General features: G+C 41.4%; 1 protein-coding gene across 4 annotated transcripts in view; it reads right to left on the bottom strand.

Moving 5' to 3' along the window:
• Window positions 1–2922: 2922 nt before the first annotated feature.
• angpt1 (angiopoietin 1) overlaps window positions 2923–11741 on the bottom strand; it is a 59451-nt gene continuing 50632 nt past the window's right edge. For all 4 annotated transcript variants that reach the window (XM_059350500.1, XM_059350499.1, XM_059350501.1 and 1 more), the window contains 2 exons: window positions 8832–8962; window positions 2923–4898 (listed from right to left, as the gene is read on the bottom strand). In XM_059350500.1, the coding sequence (XP_059206483.1) occupies window positions 4735–4898; window positions 8832–8962 (295 nt within the window). In that variant the 3' untranslated portion in view covers window positions 2923–4734. The remainder of the gene's footprint in view (window positions 4899–8831; window positions 8963–11741) is intronic.

Genomic DNA, 11741 nt, shown 5'->3' with positions numbered 1-11741 from the left:
TTTAGAACATTGTTATAGTTGTAAACGACTACTTACAATTTAAAGATATAGTGGATGTATGTAGCCTGGGTATACCCATACTGCCTTGCACCCTCGAATTTCATTTCGAACTTCCAGGCAGTCTGGCAACCAGGGACGTTTCTTAGCCCTGTTTTAGGGATCCAATCACAGAACGGGGAGGGACGGCAAGACAATGACATGTACTACTCGGCAGATGGAAACTTGTAGTCTTGTAGTTTTCTTACAGATCCAACATGGCTGCAGCAGGCTCCTGTTTCACCACGAAAAAGGATGTTTTAGCCTTGCTTCCGACAGGATTTGGGAAAAGTCTAATCTTCTAATCTACGAACTAGCGCCACTACTAGCACCGCTACCAGTGCCGCTATTAGCCCCGCTACTTGCACCGCTACTAGCCCTGCTACTAGCCCCGCTACCGTAATAATAATAATAATGCCGGTGATCTGGCTACGAGCATAGATGTAAGCATCAATTTCTGTCGCTCTACATACGTCATCTGTAGAGCTACCTACAGACGCTTTTGATAGACATTCTAAGCGCCCAATAAACGGCTCCGGAGGATCATAAACCACACCTTCTCTACAGAGAAATGAACGGCTGGTTTCCAGACTAATCTCATTTATGATTAGTCTGGTGCTAGGATGTATGTGTCCTGACCATATACCGTATGGTCAGGACATACGGTATATGTACCATATACTGCATGTAAATTACGGACGCGACGTCACCCATTGGTTGTTGACTGCCCATTTGAAGCATCGCCATCTTGCTTTATGTCCGTCGCCATTGTTTTTGAAACCGGGAGAGATCATATTTAGACTTGGGAGGTGCGAGAACGGGTGTATCTAAAAATAAATTCTTAACACTAAAACAAAATGTACGTTACTTACCGCTAAAATAAAACAGCGGACTCCTTCAGTGTCTTTAGTACAACCGAATGCTGAACAAGACATTTTTAAATGAGAAAATTGTTCAAGTAAACGTTAATAAACGGAAAACTCATTGTGAAAGGGTTAAAGTTCTGAGACGAAAACACAATAAACAAGTTCTCGGCTGTTTAGATGTACACAGAGCCATGGATAAGCATTGTTTTGCTTCGCTTCTATCCTGATTGACAGCTCGCCATGTTAGCGACCTATCAATCAAAGGTGGCCATGCCCCAAATCAAACCCAGCTTTATCATCTTTGTTCTTCTCAATGGGACCATTACTTACAAAGTTAACATAATTTTGTCTTGAAGAAGACTTAAATCCAGGCGATTGAGACCGTAATCATGCCACAAGATTTTTTTTTCTGAGTTAATAAATCAAGTGAGAAGTAGTGTCATTTTGTATTCAAATAGATAGGACTGCAGTTCTTTTCCAACAGATGTTGGCGACCCCTGTTGGACTTTTGAAATAATGCAGGCTGAAGACACTTCCAGGTTTGCTTCACTGCTCAGCCCGGGAGGTTACTGCTTGGATTTTAGCTGGACTTCTCGGTTCTTTGTTGACAAAAAAACAACCAATTGTGTGAGCCGGTCTGACCCCTGGACACACACAGGGTCTTACGTGCACTAACATGCATGTGAGACTCTGTGTGTTTCCCACTCTCATACAGCAGTTATCGCTGATAATGCCTTGCAGACCCATGGCATTGTCATTCAAACATCCCCCTCAGGTTACACTGTTGGCTCTGTGCCAACTGTTGCCATTTTTGACAAAGCCTCCATCATGTGCAGGAAACCAATATGCTCTGAATTCCAGCCACTTTAAGCCCAACAATCTCTTGTAACATGAGTGGTTTGTGTTGGTGCTAATCTATTTGTTCTGGATTAAAACTACTGGAATTAAGAGCACATTTTAAAGCAATTTTAGAATCTAGACGCAAATTTGCAAGAAGCTTCAGACTAATGTTCTATTTTCACTTTCACTTCCTTTCTCTATGCATCATCAATGGTGTTATTCACTTCATGTGAGCAGGTGGTCTCTTCGGGGGATTCAGTCGCCCTGAGCGTTCATACTGCAGGTACTGTACTCTGTCATATCTGATTTGGTTGAGGTCCAACGCTGTCCGTCTGCATGCAGCTCAGACCCTCGGGGAGTCCCATCGCCTCGCCAGCCCTCAGCTCTTCCTCAGTTAACAGGAAAGGATCCACTTTCAGCAGAGCAGTCTGGCTGTGGATGTAAGGAGCTCGCGCTGTGTGTGTACGTGGAGATGACAAGTGAGACGCCACTTTGCTTTGACACTCTGAATGTCCACTGGAGACAAAACTTCCCCCAGTTTAGAAGTGGTTCTCAGTACCTCCTGTCCTCGCACCAACAAAGGACAAAGCCTAAGACCCACATAGGTGTTTGCCAGCGTGTGCGGACCCTCTTCACACTCCAGCGCTCCAGACTCTCTAAAGAAACACATTCCAGCGAGGGTGTTGGGTCAGTGCAGGCGCTGAAGGACACGCAGTGGTTTGCAGGCTGCAGTAATTTGTTTAACCTCTGATTAGGCGCAGGAATGTCAACTATGAGGAGACACTACAGGTCCCGACAGCATCGTTTGACACTTTGGCAATCTGTCATTGCCACAAGCAGGCAAGCGAGTCACCACTCGAGACAAAAGCCACTCCGTTGCCTCCATGGGCAGAGAGGGATCTTAATGTTTGAACCATCTGGTTTGGTCCCAAAAACGGCGGAAGAAAGCATGTCTATCTATGAGATTTATCTCATGTCTTTCTGTGCAATAAGCTCGCTTCGCATGACATACAGTATAGCATTTGTATCAGAAGATTTAAACTGATGTTGGAGATATTATCATGAAAGGAAGCTTTTTTTTTAAGACTCCTTTAAGAAATACCTAACGAAGGGCACCCTGACTTTAAACCTTGTCTATCATCACATCAATTTGGCACAAAAAGTGCAGCCTAAACGCAGATTGAAAACATTTTCTCTTTTATTTAATCTAGCAACACAACACTGACCACATGTTACAAAAAGATGTTTAAATAAATCTTTAAAATCTGGAATTGAATGAGGTAAAAGCAGAGTTATCAAAGGCACATTTCTCCAGGGTTATTATCTTAACTCCTATGTTTTATGCTCAACTTCAAAACACAATTGTACTTCTGGCAGAGTAAAAACAGAAAAAGAGAGAAGAGCTTTCCTCAGGAAAGCTGCTTTACATACACACACATTAAATTATACAATTGTAGTATGCTAATAAACATGTCAATTGCAGTTTTACAAGTTCCAGACACACTTTATCTTCTCGCCACATGTACCTTTAGTAAATACTCCACAGTAGATGGTGTTGTTATAAATCTGGAAGTTATGAAATATGTGTTCACACGGATCACTTGGTGGGATCGTTCATTTCATGCTTCATATCCAACTCGAGCTGCTTTTTTTTCCTCAAAGCTGCATTGATGAGAAACAGAAACTGGCTGGACTCGGGAGGCTCTGTCATGTTCGTATCTGTGAAAAACATTTCTGGATGTAACTTGTCTTAACGATCTGCTCTTTGTCTTTAGGTATGATGTTAAAGGTTTTTTTTAATGTCCTTTACAGTTTCACAACATGAACTTTGGCCTCCTTCTTTGTAAGTTCTGTACATGTGGGACACCAGCTTAATATAAGCATTTATATCTTTGTAAATATGATGACGTGGTACTTCATTGCACTCAGGAGTATTCTGTGTATCTGACAATATGCATTTGTGCATTCTCTGCTCCCATGTGCACACATCTGTAATTGTTACAAATCTCTAATTATATGCATCTGTATTAATAATGTTCTTGTTTTTCATATTCAGCAGAGGTAAGGTGATCACTCACAATCTGAACCTTGGCAGGTATTAGTTGTTTCTCAGCCAATAACAAAAAGGCAAATGGACCCGAGTCCAGAATCTAATCCAATAATAACCTCACATCTTTAACTCTAAATATAATCACACTCTGTCGAGACAGCTAGTGTGTAATTGCCAGCAAATACTGAAAGTGACCCTCCTAACTATCGCCAAGTCAACACTTGAATATGAGGGTCACCTTAAAAAAACGGAGCGTGTGTTTATACATAATGCACATAGACAATCAATATACACTGTACAGTACAAAAGACAGTTTCAATCTCACTTTGGATATTGTGTACAGTTTGGATAACAAAAATAATATGAAAAAACACAATATATAATACAATTGTAATATTTATGGGCTGCGTTCTGCAAGCAACGCTTTATTTTAAAAAAAAAAGCGATATCCCTCATTTGTCTTCTTCGAGCGTTCCAGATCAGTTCTGTCCTGCAGTTTAAGAGTCAGTGCTGCTCTGATAGCTGCTGTCCATTCAGAAGAACTCAAGTCCTCCTTATTATTACAACACAGGTCCCCAGGAAAGTGGAACAATCGTGGTTTGACATCATGGCTTGTATTTTCATACAAGCTGAATGCAGAAACACGCAATTCCAGGTGTGACAGAACGCATTTTTCTTAAATAACGTCAAGTTTGTGAGTCTACAGAAATGAGTTCAGGTGAATCTTCCTCCTCGTGGCTGCTTTTCAGTTCATCGAGGGGAAAGGTTACGGCATGACTGCCGGCACAGAAATAGCCGCTGCTCTGGGGAATAACCAGGTTGAATAAAAAGATTTATTGGACGACTCCCGTGGCCAGCGAAATGAGATGAGAGAAGAGGATAACATAGTAAGCATCCCTCTAATGTGCTACATAGCAGTTTGGAAGTTAAAAGTTCAGGAGACTAGGAGAAGTCCAGGGGGCGGATCATCATGACCGTGGCCCGTAGCGAGTAGCTGGGTCCCTTGAAGTAGTGCCACTTGATACCGTTCAACTTTCCTATGTGTTGTCCTTGGGTGAAGTACATGCCGTTAAGGTTGGACGGGCCACAGGCGTCAAACCACCAACCTGAACAAAGAAAAAGGAAAAGAAAATGAAGCTTTGATATTTTTGACATTGTTTTGTCAATGTGTTGATAAAGTCACCTCAATCATAAGCTTTATCCTCGGTCAAGGTTAAAAGTTTCCCATGGCCTCTCTCGGAGGGCCGTGGCAACGCTTCAGACCCATTACGCTGCTATCTGCTCTATGTGTTACTGTCACTGGGTTCATTGGCATGCCAGTACCTGCTGCTGAACACTTTCGATACCTCTTTCTATTTAAAGCAAAGAGTGCATGTGCACGAGTTTCCAGCTGGACATCGGAGCAGTGAATGGCATGGGAAACTTTCATTATACTCCCTAGTGATGACATTTCATGCTTTCCCAGAAGTTTATCTGGTTAATAAAAGAAAGGACAGATGCACTCAGACATACAAGACGGTTATTAAATCATTTAGGACACACATTGGCTTTATGTCTCTATCAGAATTAGTAGAGTTTAAACGGGGCTGAATGGTTTAGCAGCTCCATACTTGGTCAAGTTTCTCCTTCTACCCACTGCCTTAGAAGAAGAAGAAGTACTGTTAATCCTTCTTAGTGAAATTCAGTTTAGTTTTAGGTCAATGAAGCAGTTAAGAGAAGGGTGCCTTTCCATGCTTTGGTGTCTTATTATGGATCAAAACTGTTCCCATAAATACCCATCATCAACTTCTGCAAATTCCTTAAGACTCACCTTGTTTTGCTTGCCTCTTTAAAATATATAGATATTTAGCCCTCCTGTTATGTTTGTTTCTCAGGAACAGCAATATTGTACATATTATATGTTATGATTAACTCCACTGCTAACCATTTTAATCAATATTTAGTACAATGGTGTTCTTTACCTCTCACAGATCATGGTTCAATGAGGATAACTCACTTGTTTTTCATGAAAAAAAATCTATGTTAAAACCTATTTTAATGTATATTGGAAAAACCTACATGTAGAATACAATGGTTTTACATGATCATTTTTTTATTTTTATGAAAAATACTTTTAAAACTTTAGAAAACTTTGAAATGGGTCAATTAGACTCGCAACATAACAGGAGGGTTAAATGTGATTTTTATATATACAACTTAATGTGAAGCAGTACGAGCTGCATTGCCTGTATGTATGAATGTATATTTCAGCAGACAGAAATGTGCTGAGTATAATATCTTTTCCATCCTAGTAATCTGTTATTTGAGTCTAAACTAGCGCACACGTCCTCACTGATAGAGTCAGATATAGAACATATGCGAGGCATGGCATGTGTCAGTCACAGCGACAAACGGCCTCTGCTCCGAATACCTCTGCATGACATTTCATAAGACCTGTCAGTAATCAGGATTCTGTTCTGCCCTCGTTGCTGGCGTGGATCACACACATATAAATTTCACATTGATTGCCGCTTCATGAGACACGTACACAACACCGCATGGAAACTGGTGCACACCTCCTAACATTTCCACAGCTGCTCATAATTCAGGATGCTGGCGTCAGTGGGAATTGGATGTGAAATTGCACTTGCTCTGCAATAATCTTTTAGGAATTTTTATTGGGAAAAGTCCTCAAGCTGGGGAGCTCTTTCAGAGGAGGTGCACCTGACGTCTTTGTAGATGACTTTTGGTGTTTTCATGAGCTTTAAGTTGCAATGTGGAAACGACATGAACACCACAAAGAAGATATGTTAAATTTAACTGCTTATTTTAACAACCTGTTGATAAATGTTTTTACTATTAATGTGACAACAAAAAAACTGAGCATGGATCAGGAACTCATTTTCTGATTATTTTGACACCACATGAATGCAGCACAATGATAACTAAAGTGAAAAATATTCAGAGTCGATCCAAAATTGAATGGGTTCTTCTTTGGCTTCACCTTTTCACCTTCCATCAAGTTTCATTACGTCGAGTTAGCAGTTTTCTGGTAATCCCCCTGACAAACCAACTCAAAAACTCCTTGCTGTGGGTAATGAAAAGATAGTTGATAGTAGTAGAAAAGCTGGTTGTAACGTCCTGTAGTTGATGCACTGATGGGGTTTGGTGATGGCATGTCACAAAGTGCGTTGTGCAACCTGCTGTTTTATTTTATTGAGACAGTGTTTTCCCTCTTAAACCGTGAAGCACAATCCTACTCGCCATCCCTCACTTGTTGATGAAGTGCAGACCACACAACCGCCGTCACACACATAAACATTCAGTGTGCACGGCAGCAATCCTCCGGGATTTACGATCACTATCCTCTGTTTCCAGGCCAGAGATTTTTAAAGACTTGTAAAAACAGTGGGGATGTCTTCTTCTGAAGAAAAAAAGCCTCAGCTTGTGCAGTTTGTTCTGGTGATGGAGGGACCCCCTACCTCCTGCTGTCAGTGCTGAATCCCTACTGTATGCGCTGGTTCTGTGTAAATATATACATTACAGTTTGTGTGTGTCCACACTTTATCCTCCTCCATGTTCTTAACATGGCATGCTGCAGTTGTCCTCATAAATGTAGCAGAGAAGTATTTTCCTCGTGTATAGTCCAGACACTTACATCATTTGATGTCAGCCCTGCTCTTATAAATGCAGGGAATAAATCAAATGATATACCGTATATACCGCTGGGTTCGGACCAGCCTTGACTCAGGCTACATGTTGTCATGCCTCTCCTTTGTGGCTGGCCATAGGCAGGCTATGAATCAAGCCGAGTAGGGGTGTTGATTAGTGATCGGATGCCAGTTCCCTTTAACCCACTGCATTCACAATGACCTAAGAGGTAATACTGATCTTAAATCTGCACTTAGAGATGCTTGATTAGTACCAGGTCAGGACTCCACTGCAATATTGTTGCCATGAGGTGACAGCGAGGGTCACCGGGCTCCACTTACACAGCAGGAGAAGCAGAGTCATTTTAAATCTCTCTGACACTTGGTGCCGCGCCCAGGGACTTTTATAATGTGCTCGTTTCCAACCGCAGTGCAACTGGGAGGGGACGCGGAAATCTAGCAGATAGATGTATAAGTGGCCGTGTTCGCCCATTTCACGTTGCAGGTTGTGATTATAATGACCTGAACTAATGAGTGGGCTATGAACATTTAGGGGTTGGTCATAAAGCCAATCACAGAAAATTGCCTTTCGGAATGGTTACATCATGCCATTGTTTTCTCGTAAACGCAATTCTGTATTGTCTAGCTGGTGCCATGTAGACGCAAATGTTTAAAGGTAATTCCGGTTTATTACATCTTGGGCATTTTCTGGGAGTTTTACTCTATGATTTCTATTGGTAATAATGACATTGTACTCCCCCGAGTTAATTGCTGCGACCTGACGTCTGATGAGGCAAGATGATCAGACTGGTTTTAAGCTTGCTAAACTTATTTAAATGAGAAAAAGAAGGCCTGAATTATTACTTAGAGCTGCTCTAGGCAATATTTTCTATATTAACAGTGGATCAGATGACTATACGTCATGTTAAAGTTGTCATTTGTTGTGACAGACGCACTTCCAAACCCTTTGTTAGCTCTTTTTTTATAGCCTTAATACTTAAGACTACCTAGCCAGCACAGCAGACAGACTGAACATAGTGGAGCTGCTAAAGAGCAGGATATTTCCCTCGGGACACGGTGGAGAACAAAACAGCTCTAAAAGTAGAGTGAATATTGGACTTACATTCATGAGGTGGCCAAAGACAAATCAATGCTACTGCTTCTCTGTGTCTGCTGGAGGTGTAAATAAACAACTGTTTGCCAGCACTTTTGCAAACTTAATAAGGTGATATGTCAATGTTGTTTTACAGCTTCTTGTGCTACCCTCCCCCAAAAAAATCAATAACAACCAACCTCCTGATTCATCCTTGATTTACTTGCTGCAGTTACAGCAGGAGGTAATGTAGGTCCTGTGTTTTGCCATTCATGTAAGATTATCCTCACTGTAACTGTCTGTTTGGCTGCACTTACCACCAGTGAGCATGAGGGCACACTTGCACATGCAGTTGTCATTGTCCATGTCCTTGGTGCTGAAGTCTGCTCCGTGGATTACCAGACTGCTCTGTCTGCCTGCGGTCCCACTGTGGCTTTTCAGGAACAGCCTGAGGAGGAGAAGGAGGAGGAAGAGGAGGCAGTCAGGACATGAAAACACATCAGGGGGAGAGGAGTATGCTGGAGTGAGCAGTGTAAGCAATAAAGACAGCGAGAAGACATAACATGCTGCAAAAAATGTCTCCAGAGAGGTATTTATTTTTTGTTGTGATTGAGTACATGTAGAACACCTGGAACAACATTAAGCGGGTGAAGAGAAGATAAAATAAGGAATGGAAGAAAGAAAGAGGGGGCATATGAAAGAATTATAGATGACAAGTTAGAGAGAGAGAGGAAAGAGCATGTAGTGTAAGGAATGTCTGGGAGTCACATTTCCATCCACACTACTTAAATTTACACCACATACAGAATAAGAGCAATAAGCAACCTGTTTAAACCATCATCCATCCAGAGCTGGGCAGGAAGGGCAAACTCTCAAGTCTTGTCTTCATGGTTCCTACCTACTGTTCTTGCTCTTTTTATGTCACATTCCTTTTATAAAACTATACATATTGAAATTTTGCTGTTAGCCGCATATATATATTTTATACCAGGTTCAATTCATCCCCTTAGCGTTCCGTTTTGACTGCTTTGAAAAGGGCCACGTCAGTTTTCACCTTGCTAAAATATAGCCCAACTTTGGAGCGTTATTTCACCCCTGTCCCGACCAGATCATGGTCTAGATCTTCTACTTTCATATGATACCAATATCTTCTCCGTGGCCTTAAAACGGCTACAGCCTCGAAACGGAAGGGGAAAAGAAACAGCGGATGTCAGTACGCCAAGGGGATAAAAAGTATTTTAAATCTCAAAAGCATGTCAGAAGGATGCAGGCATGTAATAAACTATACAGTACAGAACCTGCAATATGTTGGTCCCCATACAGGCAGAGAAGAAATGTTTAATGTTTAACAAATGTGTCTCAAATACAGCAGTGTATCTGTAAGCTGATGCATCATAATGAACTACTAATGGGAAGTGATAATTCTTGGAGTACATTTTTTAAAATTAATTACCAAATTAAATCCCCTAAAGTTAACTGTTACATCATCCTAGCACACTGACATGTAGGACCTTTGCTCGAGACGAGAAACAATATAATGACACGTCTTTTTCCAAATAGTTTGAGTGTGTTCAGGTTATGCTACCCAGTTCTTTTCTACTCCAAAAAGTCACTTCTATGCACCGCTGTCACATACTTCAAAGTGCATAATTTTCTGGACACATGAAGATGTTCTGCACATATCTACTTACAATAAAAAAGTCACAAACTATTACTCTTCAACTGTGTGTCATAGACAAAAGGTCAGCTATTCTAATCCAATACACTTTTTGTTAAAATCAGCAAATATCCCCTCATGGTCCACTGAAATAAAAATCTGGTATTCATACACAGCTCTGGCTCTGTAAATGGGAAACAAAGAAAGTGGTTTGGACCAAGTCACACAGCATGATTCAGTTTGTGTTAGTGCACAGGACAGGGAAAGGCCATGGATATATAAAGAGAAAGACATAAGGTAGATAAGAGAAAGTGTATTTGTTTGGGTGTTCAGTCAACGCTCTTTGTCCAGAACCACTGACATCACTTTTAAATATGTGCTACAATAAGCTATTGTTAACACATATTGGACAGTTATACAGGTTTGTATAAACTGAATAAACTGTGATACAATAAACAGCTGCTGAGCATCACGTGGCAATTATCCATCCAATGAAAGAATCAACAAGTATATTTCCCTGCCATCTTTTCACTCTGAAGTTCATTCCAACAAACAGTATGTCTATGGAACTGATGACTCCCAAGCTGAATTCTTTCACACACTCGGCACTCAACACAGAAACTGAAAACCAATATGCAGCTTGGAAGCAGATTACTTCAGGGTGTGTACCACTGTGAACTCACCCGAGGTGTGAACGGGAACCGCTGCATGCGGATCTGACAATTCCTTCATCCCTCTGACAGCTCCACCATTACCAGCAGAACACGCCTTCACCTAACCTGCCCTTTTTTCTTCTTAATGTCTTTTGTTTCTCTCACGCCCTCTTGGTTTCACTTTCTCCCAATAGAAGAGATTGCACATCCGAAGCACCAAGCCAATGGGGTCTCTATTATTAAGTATGGTTCAGTCTGAGTGAAATCAATTTCCTGAGTTCATTTCCCAACAACAGGGGACCATGGGCGTGTAGTGAACCTTGCACATAGTTTGGGTTTTCCGATGAGAAAGTAACAAATACAAAAATGTGTTATGTTTTGGGGAGATGTTGAGCCCTTGAGTAGCTTGTAGCTCTGAGGCTTCAGCTTGGATTCCTCAGAATGAGACCGGTAGACTCCCCAGGAAAGAAAGTCATTTGACGGGAAAGACTTCTGTATTTGGACAGCTGTGTAAATGACTGATTTTTACAGCGGAGGAAAAAGTGTGACTGCGGGTCACCATGGGGAAATTCACTAAGCCACTAAACCAATATGTGTAATCCCACAACATAAAGGATGAGTCATGTGTCTAATCAGTGGCACCAAATGACCACTGGATATGCCAAGTTTGGATAAGGGCCTGTGAGTATATTAAAAGCACTTGGGTGTGCGAATAAATGTGTAAGTTCCTGTGTGTGTGTGTGTGTGTGTGTGTGTGTGTGTGTGTGTGTGTGTGTGTGTGAACAGTACGTCATCTGTGACACATGCTGAAGTATTATCCGCTTTCTATAAGGCAACAGATGTTTCTCGAGATTGTTTCCAGTTCAGTGTAAACCCACTGCAACATCCTGCCTCACTTACGGGTAGCATGACTTCTA

The sequence above is a fragment of the Centropristis striata genome, chromosome 14, assembly GCF_030273125.1.
Source record: "Centropristis striata isolate RG_2023a ecotype Rhode Island chromosome 14, C.striata_1.0, whole genome shotgun sequence".
Classification (NCBI taxonomy): domain Eukaryota; kingdom Metazoa; phylum Chordata; class Actinopteri; order Perciformes; family Serranidae; genus Centropristis; species Centropristis striata.
This window is presented reverse-complemented; position numbering and strand designations above follow the sequence as displayed.